General features: G+C 35.9%; 1 protein-coding gene and 1 pseudogene across 4 annotated transcripts in view; one reads left to right on the top strand and one right to left on the bottom strand.

Moving 5' to 3' along the window:
* The first annotated feature begins 7 nt into the window (after positions 1 to 7).
* Positions 8 to 23,040, top strand: part of NSL1 (NSL1 component of MIS12 kinetochore complex) — a 40,142-nt gene continuing 17,109 nt past the window's right edge. For all 4 annotated transcript variants that reach the window (XM_053209068.1, XM_053209067.1, XM_053209069.1 and 1 more), the window contains exons 1-4: positions 8 to 283; positions 3,962 to 4,037; positions 7,712 to 7,842; positions 9,409 to 9,463. In XM_053209068.1, coding sequence (XP_053065043.1) covers positions 50 to 283; positions 3,962 to 4,037; positions 7,712 to 7,842; positions 9,409 to 9,463 — 496 coding nt within the window. In that variant the 5' untranslated portion in view covers positions 8 to 49. The remainder of the gene's footprint in view (positions 284 to 3,961; positions 4,038 to 7,711; positions 7,843 to 9,408; positions 9,464 to 23,040) is intronic.
* LOC113604024 (uncharacterized) lies at positions 8,838 to 8,933 on the bottom strand (annotated as a pseudogene).

Raw genomic sequence — 23,040 nt, 5'->3', positions numbered from 1 at the left:
CCCCGCCTTTCCGCTCCCAGAGTTCCCGCCCGCGATTCAAACAGGAGAAATGGCGCGGGCGTCTGTGTTGGTGGTCCCTTCCCCTCCGAGGGACGTGGAGACAGTGGCCGGGGCGGACGACGGGGCTTCGGTCGCCGCCACCTCCCGAGAGGACTTCCGGGTGCGCTGCACCTCGAAGCGGGCCGTGACGGAAATGCTAGAACTGTGTGGCCGCGTTGTGGAAAAGCTTGGGGACGCGCTGCCAGAGGAGATTCGGGAGCCTGCGCTGCGAGATGTGCAGTGGGTACGGGCCCAGTAGCCATCTCTTGTCTTATCATCCCCTTAACCCGCACCGTCTGAGGGCTCAGAAGGGGCCTACGCCGGGCTTCGCAAAGTTAGCGGTGCCGCCCGCTCGCGTAGAAGCGGCCCGAGAAACGCAAGGGGACGAGATAGATGCTAGTGTCAGCCGGGTATCGTTAATCGCTTAAGGCCGGCGCTGTCCAGTAGAAAAATACAAGGAGCTATGTATGTAACTTGAAATTAAAGGAAGAAAAAAATAGGTGAAATTAACTTTAATGATATGTTTCATTTAGCGCGCTCTATCTGTATCCAAGATACCGTTTTAACTTGATATAATAGAAAATGAACGAGAAATTTCATATTCTTTTGGTAGTACTAAACTTTCCAAATCTGGTGTCTTACATTTAAAGCTCATCTCCTTTCGGACTAGCCACATTTTAAGGCCTCAATAACCACAAAGTGGCAGATGGCTCCCCTATTGGACAGTGCAGACATAGACTCTTGGAAAGGGTAATCCTGGAAATCGGTCAGTCACTAAACTAGGTCTTTCCATTTCCCTGTTTCAGAACTTCATGTAAAGTCCGCGAAAACATTTTCTCTGTAAGTCTAAAGTAGATAAGGAAGGGGTCTTGATTATAAACTTCAGTGGCCCTCAAAACATTTCCCCTTCCTTTCTCATATTTTGCAAAGCCCTGAAGAAGCTTTTTTTGGGGGGGAAAGACACAACAGATTGAGGGATAGATACCACCTGTCTTCAGGAAGCACACAGTCTATCTGTTGGGGGAAAAAAGTTCAAAAACTCATTCACACTCTGTGAATGACCACAGTGCAAACAATAAAAAAAAAAAAAAAAAAAAAAAGGTTAAATGGAAGAAGGAAGGAACAGTGCCTGGGTAGTGATTCTGTGTTCCAGTTTTGTGTAGAGTAGTTCTGCTACTACCTTCTTGCAAGCAAGGGAACGATAATAGAGACATACCTCAGGACCTTTTTAGTAGTTTTTGGGGAAAGACTGTTTCATTGCATAATGATCTTAGAATTTGTCCCTTTCTAGGAAGTGCTAATGTACTTAGAACATTTACTTTACAGAAAAAAAGGAGCTTGGCTTAACCTATCATACCTTATTTAACGGATGATTAAGTGAATTAGAAGATAAAGATTTGAAGACTTAAACTACCAAGGAATTTATTGTGTTTTATATTAAGAGCAGGTAAAAGGCAGAGGCTTAAGTATGCTGACATATCTCTTTAGCTAAAACCACATAATGTAGTAATGGAAATTCGAAAAAAAAATTGGATTGGGGCAACCAGGTAGCTGTCAGTCAAGCTTCTGACACTTGATTTCTGCTCCTGTCACAATTTCAGGGCTTGCAAGTTCGAACACCGCACCAGGCCCTGTGCTGACAATGCAGACCCTGCTTGGGATTCTCTTTCTCCCTCTCTCTGTCCCTCCCTCGCTTACACTCTCTCTCTCAAATAAACTTAAAAAAAGATTAGATTGATATGATTTTGCAATGAAATGTATTACAGTTTGTGTTCTGAGATAATCTTTGAATGACCATGTATAAAGTAAGGATTTTAATTTATAAAATCTTTAAAGTGTATTTAACCCATAATTATCAGTCATTATTTGATTTATGCTTATTTTTACTCATACAAAATGTGTAAAATACATTCTCATAGTAACAAAGGCATAAAACAAAAGTCTGAATTCCTCTCCCCTATCCCCCTTCCTTCCTGGAAGTAACTTACTATTATGGAAGGCCTGGAGGGTGTAATCCTTCTATACTGCACCCCCCTCACTTTTTTTGTTAATATTTGTTTACTTTTGAGAGAGGGAGAGAGAGAATCCCAGCAGGCTCCACACTTTGGGCACAGAGCTCTTTGGGGTCTGGATCTCACAATGGTGGAATCATGATCTGGCCCCAAATCAGGAGGCAGACGCTTAACTGACTGAGCCACCCAGGCACCCCGTCTATACCTTTTTATGGTTTTTACATCTCTCTCTCTCTCTTTGTTGTTTTAGTTTTTTGTTTTTTACGTTAATAGTGTCATGCTAATGTAGCAGGTTAGCTTTTTTTTTTTCTATCAAATATGTCTTTATTATTTGGCAATGGTTTTTAGAGATACACTTCATTCTTTTTAAGTGTTGCATGATATGGATATAGTATATTTAACCATTTTCCAAATTGTGAATTAGATTTTATTTTCCCCTCAATGTTTCACAATTTCAAATACTGCTTTCATAAATATTTCTAATGCATTTTTTATGTTTTTTGGGAATAGTTCTTTAGGATACTTTGCTAGAAGTGAAATTGTTAGGTAATAGGGAGTGTGCATTTAAAATTTTAATGGTAGTATCTGGGGCGCCTGGGTGGCGCAGTCGGTTAAGCGTCCGACTTCAGCCAGGTCAGGATCTCGCGGTCCGTGAGTTCGAGCCCCGCGTCAGGCTCTGGGCTGATGGCTCAGAGCCTGGAGCCTGTTTCTGATTCTGTGTCTCCCTCTCTCTCTCTGCCCCTCCCCCGTTCATGCTCTGTCTCTGTCCCAAAAATAAATAAACATTGAAAAAAAAATGTTTTAATTTTAATGGTACTATCAAATTCCTTTAGTCCTTTATTTTTTAATGTACACATTTTTAACCTTACAAAAAACAGACTAGTACAGTGGACACCCTTGTATCCATCACCAAATTTAACAGTTACCAAAATCTTGTTACACTTCCTATTTTATTTATTTATTTTTTAAGTAGTTTCCACACCCAAAGCGGGGCTGGAACTCACAACCGTGAGATCAGGAGTCACATGCTCTATAGTCACATGAGCCAGCCAGGTGCCCCATTACACTTCCTATTTTATTTTACTTTTTATTATTTAAAAAAAATTGTTTTTTAAGTTTATTTATTTATTTTGAGAGGGACATATCAGCAGGGGCTTAAAGAGAATCCAAGCAGGCCCTGCAGGGTCAGCAAGGAGCCCGATGGGCTCAAACTCACAAACTGCAAGATCATGACCTGAGTGGAAATCAAGAGTCAACTGACTGGGCCACCCAGGTGCCCCTACACCTCCTATTTTATTTTATTTTTGTATATTTGTTTTTAAATGTTTATTTATCTTGAGAGAAAGAGAGAGCACGTGTGCAAGCACGAGAGGGATAGGGAAAGAGGGGGACAGAGGATCCAAAGCAGGCTGTGTGCTGACAGCAGAGAGCCTGACATGGGGCTCTAACTCACCAATTGTGAGATCTTGACCCTAGCCAAAGTCAGATGCTCAACCAACTGGCCACCCAGGTGCCTCTACACTTCCTAATTTAAAGCAAACTCCAGATCTCATGCCATTTCATCTCTGTATATCTCAGTGTACATCTCTAAAAAATAGAGTCCTTTATGAAGTAGAAATTAATTTCACTATCTTTTAAGCATTTCTTCCCTGTTGTTAACACCGATGCTCATTTAGCAGCATATGTAGGTAGTGCTTATACCTTTGAGATTCAACTGACTCTAAATCAGAGTTAAAATGTAGAAAGAATCAATGACTGATGGAATAGTACTTAATTGAAAAGAATATACTAATAAGCTAATCTACTTTTCTTGATATTATTTACAAATCTGAAATTCTTATTTTGAATAATGTTTTAATTCAATATTTAAAGTTATTTTTAGTGACTTGAGTATTGTGAATTTATTTCAGACCTTTGAATCAGCTGTGCAAGAGAATGTCAGCATTAATGGGCAAGCATGGCAGGAAGCTTCAGATAGTTTTATGGGTATGTGTATTAACTTCTTCCTTGTGTCATTTCTGAGTTATTTTTGTAGCTAACTTTATTTCAGATGCTAATTTTAATCCCCATTTTCAGTGTCCCATTTAAAAAATTTCCTTCACTAGGGGGATGGGGGAAGGAAATGAATCTAAAAGACTATGGAAGCCATAAATCTGAAGCAAACAATACAGTAGGTACCTTGATTCTATATATATGCTATCTGGCATTCTCAACAAGAATCTGATTAATCTTTGAAAGTACCCTTGTTAATAGTTTACTGGAAAATACTGTACAACTATCTCCAGACAAAAAAAAAAAAAAAAAAACAGGCCCAGAGAATTTCTGTGATTAATACCTTATAAATCAAGTTGTAGTTTTACAGGCGATCCTTAGAGTAGATAGTGAAGTACCCTTAGAAGTATGAAGTTAAATTATAAGAGTACCATGTAAAGTATGAGGTAAATATAAGGAGAAACCTCCTTAAAGACAGATTATTTTCTTCAAAGAAGATTTGATTGTACTAACTAATGATTTTGACGTATCTGAAGAAATCAAAGTTTTAATAGAAAGTGGTCAGTGTAGGAAGGACAAAATTAGTAGAAAAGGAATGATCTATGTGGGAAGAGAGGCAGAATTTTCCAACAATGTCTGAGAGAAGGACTACCCTGACAAGAGGGTCAGAGTGTCTTGTCTTTCCCCATAGTGATGTTAGAGATGCTGACCAGCATAACTTGGTATCACTGCTTGATATCACTTGATCCAGTTATACTCTTGAGCTGATCGCAAGCCCATCAAGTAACCTCTGTGGTTATAATTTTTCTTCTCAACGTTAAGATAATACTTTGCCCAGAAAATTTCATGTCTAATCCTTGGGATTATTATAGTTATCTCTTCAGAGTCACCGATGTTCACTTTCTGGTTTATATGTTAAAATGGTAAAAGCAGTAACATTAGATTTCTCAAATATCAGAGTGATTGCCAGTTAGTAGGGGAGAGGGGGTGTATCACAATCACCTAAGAGAATTTTCAAACTACACAGCCTTTACTGTATCTTTATCTGACTCTTGTTCTGTGAAGTCACTTTGGAATTGCTTTATTGTTTGCTCCAGGCTGCCTTTAGCAATATGATTCATCAATTTATAGATTAAGATATGTATTTTCTAATAAATTGGCAGCCTAGCTGGAGTATGGTTATTCTTTGTTCCTTTTCCTCCTTATAACTGTGAGGGGAAATAGTTGAGAATACTACAATTTTACCTTCTTTCATGGGCACTTGATAACACCAGGCATGATACCAAATTCTAGGACGTAGATGAGAATACCTGGTCCTTACCATTTAGGAATTCATTGTTAATGGAAGGAAATGGACGAAGAATTACCATAGTGTTTGGGAAGGGGGAGAAGACCTAACAGAGTGGATTGTTATTAAATTAAGTGCATTTAATAAATGACAGCATGCTAGATGAAAAGGAGGAAGGACATTTGAAGCAAAGAAAACAGCATATGCAAAGGCACAAAGGAGTGATATGTTTGGAAAACACCAAAAATGAATTGGGGAAACTAATGGCAGATGTGGCCAGATAGATAAATTTGGGCCATATCACAAAGAGCTCTGAGAGTTTGCTGAGAAATTTGCATTTTATCCTGTAGGAAATGGAAAACCAGTGGAGATTTTTAAAGTAGAATTTACATGAAAAGCTTTGTGTTTTAGAAAGCTACCTGCCCGCTGTGTAGGGGTTGGATTGGAGAAGAGAGAAATTCAAGGCAGGCTGATCTTAGGGAAGTTATTACAGTAGTACAGTAAAAGACGGTGAAGACTTGCCCTAAGTAGGAAAGGAGAGAAAAGTGTTCAAGAGATATTCAGCAGATAGAATTAAAAGGATTTGTATCTGATCTAATACACAGAAGCAGTAAGTAAATTTCACAAAGGAGAGGGTTTTTTTTGTCTGTTTTGTTCACGGGGATCATTTTAGAAATGAGTGGAGAAATGAAAGAATGAATGAATATACAAGTGAAATCAACCTTCTCCTTTCCTCTGTAACTACCCTGAAAGGACTTGATTTTAGGTTTGACCAGGTACATTTAAGAATTAAAGTGTAAGTTCCTTGAGAGCAGGGGCTATATTTATTTTTCTTATCACTATATTTCCAACACTTAGCTTGGCACATAGTAGGTACCTAGTAAATACTTGTTACATTGGGTGACAAAATCCTCCCTCCTCAAATTGTTTATACATTTCAGTTTTGTAGCTTTATCATTAGGTGGCGCTGAGAAACCACTTTCCTCCTACATAAAAGATTTAGCTGGGGGACTTTTTTTTAACTGTGAAATAGTACATTATTATTTCAGGCTAATGATTGAACTTTTTAAATGGATAAATTAAAATTTAGGGAGGGCTGCCCACTTAAGTGAGTATTCAAAGTAAGCAATGGCTGATTTTCTCATAATACTCTCAAAAGAAGTAATTTAGTTGGACTTAATGAGTATTTGTCACATGAATGAGAGATACCTGATACAGGTCATTAATCTTTACCCAGTATGTATATATATGCTGATATATATCAACAATGTTTGGAAATGTTTCCAAAAATATGTATATTACTATTTCAGACTTCTTAAGGAAGCTTCTACTCAATAAAATAGGTACATTTCCAGCATAGACTTTGATACAAATGGCCTAGCTCTTTAGTATTTTTAACTACTTATTCTTTAAGATGATTTTCAAAATAAGGTTGATGTACCATCTTCATTCATTTCATCCGGGGTGTCTAATTTTGGGGCTCCGTTTCAGAGGCCTTTGTTGAATCAAAATTTCTGTACTCCTGACAAGGTCCCCATGTGATTTTTCATTCTGCTGAAGTTTGAGAGTCACTATTTTAAAACAGGAAAGCAACGGATAACATAGTTTTAGCTAAATCAAAGAAATTCTAAAGTCACTGTGTCTCTTACTTTTTCTTACTATTTATCCAGTTGTGTCTATTTCAGATTTACCAACTCTATGCTACTGTCACAGCTTTGGTGCAGCACACAATAAACTCAAAACATGTTAGAAACTGTGACATTAAATGCCCTTTACAGTCTAGTTCTTTTGTAATTATATCATCCTTCTTTCCTTATGCTTTATCCTGCAGCCATTTAGAACTTTTAGAACAGTTTCCCCAAAACTCTTATGATCTTGCAAATACAGTTTTCTCTGACTAAAATGCTTCTCTCTGTATTTTTTCCTACATTTTTTTTAATCTAATGGATTTACATTTAGATTTCAAGGCTCAGCTCAAATGTTACTTTCTGTTTAAAGTCTTAAATTCCCCAAGCAGAGTTAGTGTTCCATTGTTCTGTGTCTGAATAGCATTTTGTTCATACCTCTGTTGAATTTATCAAGTTGTTTTGTAGTTTCCTGTTTCTTCCAGTGAACTGTGATCCCTTAGAGAGCAGGGATCACGTTATATTCATCTTTGTATTTTTCTGATTTAGGCCTAGCTTTCCATAGGTGCTCAGTAATTGATTTTTCAACGAGTAAATGAATTAATCACCAAAGTGGGGTCATACATTAACTTACCGTATTTGTTTTTCTTAATTATTTTTTGTTTTCTAAACTTAGCTTATCTGTATTACATTACTATATAGGATATAACCAATGTATTTTAAGAAAATTTTTAATATTTTTTCTCTTGAAATAGATTCTGATATCAAAGTACTTGAAGATCAGTTTGATGAAATCATAGTAGATATAGCCACAAAACGTAAGCAGTATCCCAGAAAGATCCTTGAATGTGTCATCAAAACCATAAAAGCGAAACAAGAAGTTCTGGTAAGATGATTTATCTTTGAGAGAGTACATTTTGTGTAATGTCTATTTTACTATAATAAAAAAATTAAAGTATAAGATCTGTGTGGCATAAATGACATTTTGTTTTCTTTGCCTTTTCTTCCTCAATTACTGTTTGTCTCTTGTAAGATTTTTTCCTATTCTAAGTCATACAGATTTTAAACACAGCTGATTTTAAAATAGAATTTGAAGATGACAGACTGACAATGACTTTACAATTCTGAGACCAAGAAGGCAAAATAAATTTATCTTTTAAGCCTTTTCTTTCTGTGTGTTGTTTGTGTTTGCATATTATTTGTGTATGTTTATATATTTTGGAAGACCCTTTAGTTAAACTGATGATGAAGGTTGAGTACCTGTTCATAACACCGAAATTTGCTTTCTGAATTGTGTGTAATTTGTTTTGCTCCGAAAGTCATGATGGGACGAGGGTAGGTTTGCTGGGAATGCCATTGCCTCTGGAGTGAGAAATACGTGTTGCTTTAGATTATGTTATACTGTTTGTCATTAATTTTTGAAATTAACATACTTTCACGTATAAATCTTCTTGTTGCTTTTTTTGTCAGGAATTGTTTTAGACAGTAAAGATGGTTACTTTACCTAAAACTTTTAGTCATTATTCCATGAGAAAAAATATAAGCAGAATTTTTCATTTATTTTCTGCCATAACAGTTCTCAAAGAAATACCGTACTCCATTCCCCCCCACTGCTTTTTAGTGTTTCCTAGGGAAAACATTCAAAATGTATTTACTTTCTCTCTCCCTACTACTACCCTCTTCTTTCCTGGAAAGAAGCCTAGTAATCAGTATTGCATACAAGAGAGAAAGTTAGCAGGCCTGGGTGAAATGGAAGTTTAAAAACTGATGAAAAATGGATGGATGGGGTAAGGATACTAAAGACAGCTCTTTTAGAAAACATTTTGTCTCCTGCTGGCTTTGGACAGGAGTAAGGCGGAACATTTTCCTTTTTCTTTTTGCTGAATTGTGGATCCTGTTCCGTGTCATCCTTGTGCAAGGACCGTGCTAGTTTTCTGTATTGTTCCAGTTTTAGTATATGTGCTGCCGAAGCCAGCAGGTGGGTCCTGTTTCTGTACTTCCGCTCTTAGCAGTCCCAGCGTATCAAAAGGTGTGTAGGCTTTAGTGTGCTGACATGGTAGCGTGAAACAGAGTTGCTGTGGACATAGGAGCTCTGAGTCCCAGACGCCTTAAAAGGAACTTTTGAAAAACAGTCTGTCCATAATTTGGAGACTACCTTGTCCTTTAAATCCAAAATCCAGTCTCCGTGCCTTTAATTTGCTTGTTCGCTTTTCTTCGGCGTTTTTAATGGTGCTATTTCTTAGTGTACGCAGTAGGTGGCGCTACTATAAAAGACTTAGTTTGTAATTCAGACTTTGAACTTTTCGCCTCTCCAGCAGATTTCAGCATCTCACCCCCCTCCAAAAAAAAGAAGGATTCTACTGACTAATAGTATATGTGCTTACATTAGCTGAAGGAAATGTTTATATGAAGGATTAAACGATTAAATCTGTTTAATTTATATTGTGTTTAGAAGCAGTACCACCCTGTTGTACATCCATTGGACCTAAAATATGACCCTGATCCAGGTGAGTCAGTGTTCATTTGTGGTACAAGTGAAGCATCGCTTGTAATTTTTATGAGTCCCTGATACTCTTTTAAAGGTGTCAGCGTGAAGGGTATCTTCCCTTTGATGCTCTCACTACCAGTCATCTGTGTTTAGCTCTTCACCTAAGATTACAAGAGCTTGCTCGAAACATACTGACTCAGGATCTCCAGGAGTATCTGAATTTGTGTCTGAATTTGTATAAAGCTCTCCCTTGACCTAGACTATTATAAAACCTTTTCAATCTCTAACTTCTATTGTAATACCCTCCCATTTCTAGCTGCTACTATACTATCCATTCTTTGAATTACAGCTAAAGTTATACTATTAAAGTTTTGTAGTGTCACTTCCCACGGTGATAACCATCATTGGTTTCTCATCATTTACAAAATAAAATCCAATAAAAATATAATGTTGAACTTAAGAGATATGCATACTTGATATACCTTTGAACTCAACTCTGTTTCCATTTAGATGCATCCTTTAAAACACAGAGAAATAAAATTGATACAAATTTATGTAAATTTAGCAATAGAATTTGCATTGCTAAAAATGTGGATCTATATATTTTTTTAAATGCTGTATTCTTACATTTAAAAATTTGAAAAGATTTTCCTAAGAGACCTTTTGGTATTTTCCTTTGGCATTCAGAAGTAGCATTTCTGAACTATTAGAAAAACAGTTAAGACCTTGATTTATTTGTATGGGCTATTTATAAACTTACGGCTTTGAGTAGTTAATCTTTGTCAAATTGTGCACCACTTTCTAACATGTCCCCTACCGCTCCTAAACCTCCTAAAGCCAATGAGATAAACCAAGAAGGGGGTGTACAAGTGTAAAGATACTCTGAAGTTTGTTAAAATCACAGCATTCACTGTGTTTGACAAATAAAAATTAACCTGGGACCTAATGCTTAATTGTCATGGCTCACTAAAAAGGGTAAGTTGCCAAAATGCAGTGGTTGACATATGCTTGTTTTGAACAACGTAAAAATAATAATTGATACCTGTGATATCATAATAACCCAAGTATTACTTTTTTTTTTTAATGTAAACTCTGTGCTTAACATGGGGCTCAAACTTAGGACCCCAAGATCAGGAGTCACATGTTCTACTGACTGAGCCCCCCAAGTATTACTTTTTAGATATAGTTAATTTTCCTCTAAAGAAATTTGTAACCTTTTATCTTAAGAGGGAAAACAAATTTACTTAAATGATCTTTTGAAGGTCTATGTGATTTTATTCCTACCATTCCAGTTATGTAGTACTAGTGGAAAATATCCTCTGTATCATATGATTATGACTTCAGAATTAAGCAGAGGAATAATTAGAATCTGTGTTTTGGATAAATTTTGAGATTTTGTCATTCTACATTTTCATCATATTTATAAACTTAGAATAGCATAAGTTCTTTAAGCATAGCAAAATTAACTTACAGTTTTATTAACTGTATATTTTGGGGCAAGTCCCTTGATTTCTTTAACCTCAGTTTCTTTATGGTGAGTTCTACATTTGGAGCCTGATGCTTTAGGTGTTAATTCCAGCTCTGTCACTAAATATTATAGCATTGTTCTGCCTATATTATAGCATTGTTCTGCCTACTTGTTGAGGTTGTATTATCAATCACAAGAGATGAGGAGTTCTATAATATAGAACTAAAATACATAAGTACAAGTTTGTAAAGAAATACAATATAATAATAACCTTATTATAAATCCCATCATTTATAGTGGCATACCTTATGATACTGTGTAGCTTATAATACATCAAACTGGTAAAATCATGCAAAATTAATTAAAATGGCTTAGGAGGAAAATAGAAAGCATAAATTTGTATAGAACCTAAAAGTCTGAATAAGCTGCATGGGAAAATTTTTATGGGAACTTCTTGAAAGTTTTTTTCTTTTTGTTAGAGTATTAAATGATACTAAATTTATTTGAAAGCTGACTTTTTTTTAAAGTTTATTTATTTTGAGAGAGAGAATGTGAGCAGGGGAAGGGCAGAGAAAGGGAGAGAAGGGGAAAATCCCAAGCAGACTCTGTGCTGTCAGTACAGAGCCTGACGCAGGGCTCAAACTCACAAACTAAGAGATATGACCTGAGCCAAACTTGACAGTCGGACCCTTAACTGACTGAGCTACCCAAATACTCTGGGAAGAGTTGATTTTTTAAAAATTCTTGAAATATTTCGAACATATAGAAAATATGGAATATAACATAACGAACATCTTTGTTGCTACCACCCATATTTAAGGGCTGTTCACATTTTTGCCAAATTTGTTTCAGACCTTTTTAGAAACTAAAAGCTATGGATATAGTTGAAATGTTCTCTTTACTCCCTCATCATCCTATCCTGCCTTCCTCTTACTTTAGAAGTAATCGCTATCTTCAAGCTGAGTGGCTCTTTCCTATCTGTATTTTTATGCTTTTACTTTATGGATGTGTAACCATAAATAATATGTGGCATTTGTTTTTAAATTTTTATATAAATTATATCATACTGATCATATTCTGTAACTTTTCCCCTCTTGACATTGTACATATTCTTGCCCATATTTTGCTAATAATTGTTCCTGTAAAGCTTTCTATATGTGTGTGTATATATATGTATATATATTATATGTATATGTATATTTGTATATCTGATATATACATATATACACATACATATACACATATTTAAAAATTTTTTTGCCAATTTGATAGGCATTCAGTAGTAAAGGTTGAGTATACTTTCTTATGTTTCCTACAGTTTCTTCTGTGAGTTGCCTCTATTTATATTCTTTGCCTATTTTTCTGTTGAGTTGTTTGAGCTTTTCTTATTCACTTCTAAGAGTCATACATACAGACACATATCCATACACATGTACACATATTCTGGATTGTTTGGTTATAAACACTGTAAATACTTGCTCTCAATTTTTGGCTTGTCTTTCAACTTTATTTATAATGACATTATATGTAAATTTTAATAAGATTTACCAGGTTTTTCCCCTTATAATTTGTTCTTTGAGTGTCTTTAAGAAATCCTCTACCCAAGTGACATAAAGGTCCTTTGATATTTATTGTTTCGGTTATCAAGTTTAGGTCTTGTATCCATCTGAATTTTTTTTTTTAGGAAGGAATCTAATTCTGATAGCCAGTTGTCCCAGCATCATTTATTGAATAATAGTTCCCCCCACCCCCATCTTTTCTCCACTGCTTTGTAATGTCACACTCTAATATGCTAAGTTTCCATATATTTGGGGGTCTTTTCTGGACCCCCTTTTTTTTTTTTTTTTTTTTTTTTTTTTTTTTTTTAGAGAGAGAGTGTGTGTGCAAGCAGGGGAGGGGCAGAGAGAGAGAGAGAGAGAGAGAGACGGAGAGAGAGAATCCCAAGCAGGCTCCATGCTCAGTTCACAGAACCCAATATGGGGCTCAAACTCACGAACCGTGAGATCATGACCTGAACTGAAATCAAGAGTTGATAACTGGTAACATTTTGGGATTACATATTATAATTGAATATTGCTAATGTTTAAGAACACCATTGATTTTTATTGTTGAACTCTTATTAGTTCTAATGGTTTATCTAGTTCCAATTAGATTTTTTAAAATGTAGATAATCGTACCATTTACAAGTAATGATGAGTTTTGTCTTTTTCCTGCACATCTTTTTTTGTCTTATTACATTGATTAAAATCTCCAGTATAATGGTGACTAGTAGCAGTGATAGTGGTCATAATATTTTAAAATTATGAATAAGTGTATAATTTTATTGAATACTTTTTTGCCCCAACTGAGATCATATATTTGTTAACTAACTTTATTGCAGGATAATTTACATATAATAAAGTACATCAATTTTATGCATACAGTTTGAGTTTTGACAAATATATACAACTATGTAACTATTACCACAATTCAGATATAGAATGTTTTCTGCCACTCATAAAGTTCCCTTGTGCCCTTAGAGCGTATGCTTTTTGTCTCTAACTCTGTTAATATGGTAAATAAACATTGACAGATTTTTCTATTGGTTATCTTTGCATTTATAGGGAAAACCCCATTTAGTAATATATTTTTTCTTTCATACACTGTGGAATTAAGTTTGCATATACTTTATACTTACACTTTGTTTAATATATTTACCTCTAGTATATTTGCATCTGTAGTCACACACACAAAATGAACATGTGCTGTTTAAAACATGCTATTCTGGGGCACCTGGGTGGCTCAGTCCATTAAGTGTCTGGCTCTGGATTTTGATTCAGGTTATGATCTCACGATTGGTGAGTTCGAGCCCTGAGTTGGGTTCTGGGTTCTGCAGTGTGGAGTCTGCTTGGGATACTCTCTCTCTCTCACTTTCTATCTCTCTGACCCTCTCCCAGCCATGCCCTCACATCCTCTCTCTCTCTCAAAAATAAGTAAATTAACTTAAAAACAAAACATGCTGTCCTTTTCTAATGTCATCAAGGTTATACTGCCCTCATAAAACAGTTTGTAAACATAGAGGTTATTTGCTCTTTGAAAAGTTGATAAGATTCATCTATAAAACTGTGAGCCTACTGGGTGGTTGGGTGCTATTTGACTTAGCCATTGGCTAGGTATTCTAACCATTAATATAGTTAATGATTATTTATTTCTTCAGTTTTTTTTTCTTGAATTGATTTTGGTAATACTTGTTTGGAAAATATTTTGGTAGTATTTGTTTCATCCATGTGCTTAGTCTGTTGGTGTGAAATTGTATATACTAGCTGCTTCTATTTGAAAAATCTCCTCTGCATATGATTATTTTCTTTCTTAACATTGATTATGCTTTCTCTTTTTTCGTAATATCTTGCTTTAGGTTTTGTTTGTTTTTACAGTCTTTTCAAAAGTCAGCTTTTAGTCTGTCTTTTTTTTTTTTTTTTTAAGTTTTCTGGTTCCTTGAATTCTGATCTTATCTTTAGTATGGTCTTCCTGCTTTCTTGAGTTTTCTCTGTAATTTATAGCTTCTTGAGTTGAACACTTTGTTTGAGAGTTATTTTTCAATAAATACATTGAAGGCTGCTAAGTTCTGCTTTAGCCATATTTCCAAGTCTTGACATGTCTAGCTCTGAGTATTTTTTAGTTTGCAAATATAGGTGTTTTCTTTGACTACTTTCTCTCTCTCTCTCTCTCTCTCTCTCTCTTTTGCCTTCTACCATGTTGGTAGAATTTTCTTTATTCTTTTTTTTTCTGGTTTGGAAGCTATATGCTGTGTTTCTTTTCTTTTAGTGTTACCTATAAAATTTTAGCACACTAGAATTCTAAAATTATCTAACATAGTGTGGAGTTGTTGATTATTTCAAGTCCCCTTCTGTGTAAGACAAGGACCTTATTACACTTTACCCACTGAATAAGCACACCTCTTCCTCAATGTTTTTCTTTGTGTCTAGAATGTTAGTTTTTCTTTTATTAAAAAACAGTTTACTCATTACTACTTTTCTGCACTCAAGGATTAAATTTATCAACAAAATTTTCCAAGTTCTGTGATTACTATTTCTTGAATCTCATGACCTTCCTTCTAGGTTCACTATCCTTGCTGATGTGCTTCTTTAGGTATTTAAGTAAAAGTCTGAGGATGGTAGACTCTCTTAGTTTTGTGGGGGTTTTTTAGTGTTTATTTTTCAGAGAGAGGGAGAGCGTGCGCATGCAGAGAAGGGGCAGAGGGGGGAACAGAGGATCCAAAGCAGGCTCTGTGCTGACAGTAGTGAACCCAATGCGGGCTGAGCCGATGTTAGACCCTTAACCAACTGAGCCACGCAGGCATCCTGACTCTCTTAGTTTTTACTTCATCCTAGCTCTTGAATTGTATTGTACTTACTTTCATTTACCATAGGGAATATATTACATCCTTATCTTTGGCACTCATGTTTTGGATGGCTTTATTGAGATATAATTTATATATCTTACACATTTATTTATTTATTTATTTAATTTTTAAAAAAGATTTTATTTTTTTCTTCAAGTTTTTATTTAAGTTCCAGTTAGTTAACATACAGTATATTATTAGTTTCATGTGTAGAGTTTAGTGATTCATCACTTACACCCATTATTTTATTTTTAAGTAAGCTCTACACCCAGTGTGGGGCTCAAACTTAGCAGCCCCAAAATCAAGTATCATGCTGTATGGACTGAGGCAACTAGGTACCCCTCAATTTACATTTAAAGTGTACAGCTCGATGGCTTTAAGAGTTATACAACCGGGGTGCCTGGGTGGCTCAGTCGGTTAAGCGTCCGACTTCAGCTCAGGTCATGATCTCAGTCCGTGAGTTCGAGCCCTGCATCGGGCTCTGTGCTGACAGCTCAGAGCCTGGAGCCTGCTTCAGATTCTGTGTCTCCCTCTCTCTCCGCCCCTCCCCTGCTCATGCTCTGTCTCTGTCTCAAAAATAAATAAAAACATTAAAAAAAAGTTATACAACCATCACCAAAATCAATTTTTTTAAATTTTATTTTTAATTTTTTTTAATTTACAACCAAATTAGTTAGCATATAGTGTGACAATGATTTCGGGAGTAGATTCCTTGAAGCCCCTTAACCCATTTAGCCCACCCCCCCTCCCACAATCCCTCCAGTAACCCTCAGTTTGTTCTCCATATTTATGAGTCTCTTCTGTTTTGTCCCCCTCCCTGTTTTTATATTATTTTTGTTTCCCTTCCCTTATGTTCATCTGTTTTGTCTCTGAAAGTCCTCATATGAGTGAAGTCATATGATTTTTGTTTTTCTCTGACTAATTTCACTTAGCATAATACCCTGCAGTTTCATCCACGTAGTTGCAAATGGCAAGATTTCATTCTTTGGTTGCTGAGTAATACTCCATTGTATGTATATACCACATCTTCTTTATCCATTCATCCATCGATGGACATTTGGGCTCTTTTCATACTTTGCCTATTTTTGATAGTGCTGCTATAAACATTGGGGTGCATGTATCCCTTCAAAACAGCACATCTGTATCCCTTGGATAAATGCCTAGTAGTGCAATTGCTGTGTTATAGGGTAGTTCTATTTTTAGTTTTTTGAGGAACCTCCATACTGTTTTCCAGAGTGGCTGCACCAGCTTGCATTCCCACCAAAATCAATTTTTAAACATTTTTTTCACTTCAGAAAGAAATCCTTAGCCATTCTCTCCATCTCTCATCTCTTTCCCCTGGCCCTAGGTAGTCACCAATCTCTTCCTGTCTCTATAGATTTGACTGTTTTGGACATTTCATATAAATGGAATCATGCAATATGTAGTCCTTTAAGAATGGCTTCTTTCCATTAATATAGTGTTTTCAAAGTCCATCCATGTTGTAGCATGTATCACTACTTCATTTCTTTTTATTGTCAAATAATATTCCCTTTCATGTATATAATTTTTATTTATTCATCAGTGTAGGGATTTTTTAAAAAGTTTATTTATTTTGAGAGAGAGGAGGCGGGGTGGGGAGAGAGAAAGGGAGAGAATCACAAGCAGGTTCTGCACTAAGCTTGATGCAGGGCTTGAACTCACAAACCATGAGATCACGACCTAAGCCAAGGTCAAGAGTCAGACACTTAACTGACTGAGCCACCCAGGCATCCCAAGACTCTTTTTTTTTTTTAATAAGCTCCATGCCCAATGTGGGGCTTGACTCATGGCATCAAGGGTTGCATGCTCTACTGACTGAGCCAGCCAGGCACCCCCAGTATAGAGACATGTCTCTAGTTTTTTTGTTTGTTTTTGGCTATTGTGAATAATGCTGCTACGAACATTTGTGTACAAGTTTTGTGTGTATATACACTGTCTTGAGTGTATATAACTAAGAATGGGGTTGCCGATAACTCTGTTTAGCTTTTTAAGGAACTGCTGAACTATTTTCCAAGGCAGCTGTACCAATCACATTTCTGCCAGGAGCATATGAGGGTTCCATTTTTTCTGCATCCTCACCAAATCTTCTTATGTTTGTCTTTTTGTTTATAACCTTCCTAGTAGGTAGAAAGTGATATCTCACTATGATTTTGATACACATTTCTCTGATGATTTTTAATGATGAGCATCTTTTCATGTGCTTTTTGGCCATTTTTTTTATCTCCGTTGGAGAAATGTCTATATAAATCCTTTGACCATTTTTAAATTGTGTTATTTATCTTTTTATTGTTGAGTTGTAATTGTTCTTTATTATTCTGGAAACTAGTCCATTATCAGATACATGATTTGCAAATACTTTCTCCTATTCTTTGGGTTGTCTTTCACTTTTTTGATGGTATTATTTGCAGTACAAAAGTTTTAAATTTTGGTAAGTCAAATTTATTTTCTTTCTTTTGGTTGCTTACACTTTTGATGTCATATCTCAGAAACCATGGCCTAATATATGGTCGTGAAGATTTATACTTGTGCATTCTTCTAAGAGTTTTATAGTTTTATATCTTACATTTAAGTCTTTGATCCATTTTGGGTTAATTTTTGTATATGGTGTGAGATGGGAGTCCAACTTCATTCTTTTGTGTATGTACGTATAACTGTTTTCAGCACCATTTGTTGAAAAGGCTATTTTTTCACCTAATTGAATGGTATTGGCAACTTTGTTGGAAGTCAGTTAACTGTAATGTGCAAGTTTATTTCTGGATTTACAATTCTGTTTCATTGGTCTCTATATCCTTAGGCTGTTTGATTATTAAAGTTTTAATAAAGTTTTGCAGTTAAGTTTTGAAATCAGAGTGTACTTTGATTCTTTTGTTCTTTTTCTCCTTTGTTCTTTTTCAAGATTGTTTGCCTCTCCTGGGTCCCTTCAATTTCCATATGAATTTTAGAATCAGTTTGTCAATTTCTGCAAAGAAGCCAGCTGGCATTGGCATAGGGATTGTGTTGAAACTGTAGATTAATCTGGGTGTAAGGCTATCTTAATATTAAGTTTTCCAATCCATGAACAAAAAAATGTCTTTCCATTTATTTAGGTCTTCTTTGATTTTTTTCAACAAAGTTTTCTAGTTTTTAGCACTTCTTTTGTTGCATTTATTCGTATTTTATCCTTTTGATGCTAATGTAATTGGAATTTAAAAAATTTTTATTTTCACTTTGTTCATTGCTTTTATAAAAGAGTGGAATTGATTTTTATTTATTGATCTTGTATATTGCAACATTGTGGAACTCATTTATTCTATTATTTTTTTAGTGGATTCTTTAGAATTTTCCATATAAAATATTATATCATCTGCAAATAGTGATAGTTTTATTTCTCCTTTTCCAATTTGGGTGCCTGACATTCATTGTTGATAAGAAATCTCCTGAGACTCTAGATGCCATTCTTTTAAAGATGGTCTGTTTTTTCTTTCCTGACTTTTTAGATTTTCTCTGTATTCTTAATGCTCTGCAAGTTTACCACAATGTGTCTAGATGTTTATTTTTATTTATCTAGTGTATTGTTTGGTGTGTATTTTTTCTTATTTTTTTAACATTGAAAATGACTTTATTGCTTTTTCTTGATTATTGTAAAATACATTCACATTCTAAAAATGTTAAAAGATAAGAAACACATTATATGAACATACATGATTATTGCTTGACTCCCATACCTTCAGTCCACCTGCAGATTTTTCTGCCCATACCTTGAGAACATATTACAAATTCAGCCACTTTCCACCAAATCCATTACTACCTCTCTTACCCATATTTTCTCAGCAGGATTACTTCAATAGTCTCCTCGCTGGTTTCCTTCCTTTTATTCCAGTTTTCCACACAGCATCCCAAGGATTCTTTTTAAAGCATAATCAGGTCATGTCACCCCCTGCTTATCACTCTGTAGTGACTCCCCATCCTGCTTCCGTGGTCTATAAGATCCTCTCTGACCTGGGCCATGGCTGATTCTCTGATTTCATCTCTGACTTTGGTCTCTTCTGTCACCTTTCCTTATTGTGCTGCAGCCACACTAGCATTCTTGCTGTTTCCCCAAGGACGTGCCACACACTGGCCCTGTGTCTTTCGCACTGGTTCCTATCTGGCTGTTCCCTGGTTCCTATCTGAAACCACCTACCTGACTCACCTCAGTCAGCTCTCTGTTCAAGGCGTTACTTCATCAGAGAGGTCTTTCCTGACAACCTATGTCACATCCCCTTCTGACCCCCTTGCTCATACTCTGTCCCCTTAACCTGCTTTTGTTTTTTCACCACTTAACTATAATTTCTGTTTATTTTATTGTCTTCATTTCTCCCCCCACTGTTTTATAAACCCCCTGTGAACCAAGACTTTGTTTTGTCTACTACTATATCCCTAGCTAGCTCTCTACGATCATTATCTGGCATTTTATGCTCAAGAAGTATTTGTGAAATAAATATATAATATTATGTATGTGTATGTATATATATACACATATATGTGTTTAGTATATATGTATGTATATATATGTGTATGTACATATACACATATGTGTGTATATACATACATAAAATTATGTATACGTGTATATATATCATGTCATACACTTAAAAAAAAATAAGGATAGCATTCTATTTTTTACTTTTTGTTTTTGGCCTCCTCTCAGATATACACTGTTAACTTGGTGTGAATTCTTTTATCCATTTTTCTCTACTCATATAATCATACAGGAGTATATATGCACTGGACATTTGGGGCATAATATATTTTATAGAAAATTGATTCGTGTATTCAAATTATGTGCAATTTACTCTTTTAAGTATATGGTGGAAGTCTTCCAATTCAACTGCCATAAATCTTTGTTAGTATTTTAAATTATATTTTTGTAACTAGTTTTTGTGCTAATTAGTTTTATAATTAGTGAAAGTAAGTTTAATATGAAATTTAAAATAATAGTGTATATATAGTAGTAAATGAAAGTCCTTCCAAGTCTGCCTGATCCCACACACCTTCAAATAAACAACTACTTTAACAGTTTGATATGTCTGATTTTAGATCTTTATCAGTTTATTTGTTTTTTGTTTGTTTTTGTTGGGGGGGGGAGGTTTGAGAGAGAGAAAGTATATACCTGTGTGAAGTGTGAGCCGGGCAGGGGCAGAAGGAGAGGGAGAGTGAGAATCTTAGGCAGGCTCCACACCCAGTGTAGAGCCGGACGTGGGGCTTGATCTTATAACCATGAGACCATGACCTGAGCTGAAATCAAGAGTCAGATGCTTAACCGACTGCGCCATCCAGGTCCCCCATTAGATCTTTATCAGTGTATTTGTATATGGGCAGACAGGCACAGGGAGGTTTGAGTTATTATTTATTTATTTTTAATCTTTTTTTACATTTATTTATTTTTGAGAGACAGAGACAGAGCACAAGTAGGGGAGGGGCAGAGAGAGAAGGAGACACAGAATCCAAAGCAGGCTTCAGGCTCTGAGCTGTCAGCACAGAACCGGACACGGGGCTCGAACTCACAAACATGAGATCATGATCTGAGCCAAAGTCGGACGCTTAACCTACTGAGTCACCCAGGTACCCCGAGTTATTTTTTTTATGTAAGTATTATGTAATACATTCTATGACTTTTTTTTCACTCAACAGCGTAATAAATAGTTCAACTCTATTTGTAATTTCTTTGTACACACACACATAATTTTATTTAAATATATATATTTGAGGCGGGGTGGGATTTTTTATTTGTTTTGTTTGCTTCCTCTTTCCTCCCATTTTCCACTCACAGTTCCAAGTATACTTTTAATCAGAAGACTCCTATCTTCCAGAAAATCTTTAACCTAATCTTTGAACTTTGCTTCTTTATCATTTCTTCTATTTTTGTATTATTCTCATTTTTATTTGATAATTTATTTTTCTGCTGTCATGTCTATTATGATTTCCTTTAGCTATGAGAGGATCCTAAACTTTTAAAATTATTTTCAGATTGCTCTATTTTTATGCCCTCTGCAGTAATTTCTCACCTTCAAATTAGTTATATTGGCTGTCATTCATGGTTGTGATTTTTTCATGTATTTTGGAATTTTGATTTGCAAACACTCTTTCATTAAGATTATTTATGTGCTTATTTTCATATTGTCACTGCTTCCCTGCCCCCCACCCCCACCCCCCTTCCTGTCTGGTAGTTGTGTGGTTGCCTTTCATCTGCTCCTGAACAGTCTCAGGCAAGAGCCGATCTTGCACTGGCAGCATGGGGCCCCTGTTCCAGTGTACTTTAGGAGACACTGAGTCTAGTCACTAAGTCAGCAGGCAGCTTGGTCCAGGCCCAGGCTTTGAAATATTGTCTGCCTCCCATAACTTCTAATGTATGCCTCAGCTCCTGACTGTGGTTAATGGCAAGTCTTTTTCAGGGTAGGAAAACTCAGTATCTCAACCTGTGGTTTCATACTGCAAAGTTGACTCTTCCCATTTCCTGCTCCTCCGGAGCACTTTGGACCCCTTTTATGTTACAGGAAGCAAATTCCTAGTTACCTACTGCCTACCTACTGTCTGCCTACTGGTGGGTCTGCAACTTTGGCCTGACTTACAGCTTTTTCTCTTCTACTTTTTTTGGTTCATAGAAATGTTTATTTTGTATATGCTTTGGGATATGTCTTTTTAATTTTCTGTATTTATCCCATGATATTTTCGACAAAGCTGGGGAGTTTTGTGAATTTCCAAGAACAACTTGACCAGAAGTCTACTCTTAAAAACACAGAGCTTTCATTCCTCTGCTGAAAATTCTAAAATCTTCCGATTAAAAAAATATATGGGGGTGCCTGGGTGGCTCAATTGGGTAAGCGTACAACTTTGGCTCAGGTCATGATCTTAATGTTCATATGGGTTCAAGCCTCACGTCGGGCTGGACAGCTTGGAACCTGGAGCCTACTTCAGATTCTGTCTCCATCACTCTGCCCTCCCTTGCTCACACTCTGTCTCTCTCTCAAAAATAAAATAAAATAAAATAAAATAAAAATTTTTTTAATCAAATATGTATACATATCTGTACATATATAAAATACATTTCAAACTTCTTAACATTCCCTTATGTGATCTGGCCCCCACTTTCCTTTTTGCTGTAGACCTATGGTCCACCTTTCAGTTCTTTGAAAGTGCCTCACTTTCACACATGCTTTTTCTTGGTGCTTCTAAAGGTGGCATCTTCTTTTCTTTTCTTACTCTTTAAACGGTACCTCCTCAGAGAGATCTTTCCTAACCACCCTAATGACAATAGCCTTTTCCCAGTACTCCATCATAATACTTGTTTATTTCCTTAATAGCACTTGTTTACATTTGTGAATTTTCTTGTTTATGGTCTCACAAAAGTGAAAGTTCCATGAGCTTTTTTACTTTGTGTTTGCATTCTACGTGGCCAGTGTATAGCACCATGCTCAATAAATACTAAGCGACTGTTATTCATCCATGTATTCAATATATTTATTGAAGGCCTACCATATGCCAGAACTGTTTTCACTGTGGAGGAGATAATGGTGAACAACACAAGCAAGGTCCCTGCTCTATGGAGCTTATGTTCAAGTGGGAGAAGAAAAGTACAAATAAATATAAAAGTAAACAAGTAATCAGTGAGAGGGTGATGTGTTTACGTTGAGAAACACTTTCTGAGGAAGTAACAAGAAGGAATTTGTCTTATGACAATCAAGAGGAAGAGCTTTTCAATCAGGGA

This window comes from Acinonyx jubatus, chromosome E4 (genome assembly GCF_027475565.1).
Source record: "Acinonyx jubatus isolate Ajub_Pintada_27869175 chromosome E4, VMU_Ajub_asm_v1.0, whole genome shotgun sequence".
Lineage (NCBI taxonomy): Eukaryota > Metazoa > Chordata > Mammalia > Carnivora > Felidae > Acinonyx > Acinonyx jubatus.
This window is presented reverse-complemented; position numbering and strand designations above follow the sequence as displayed.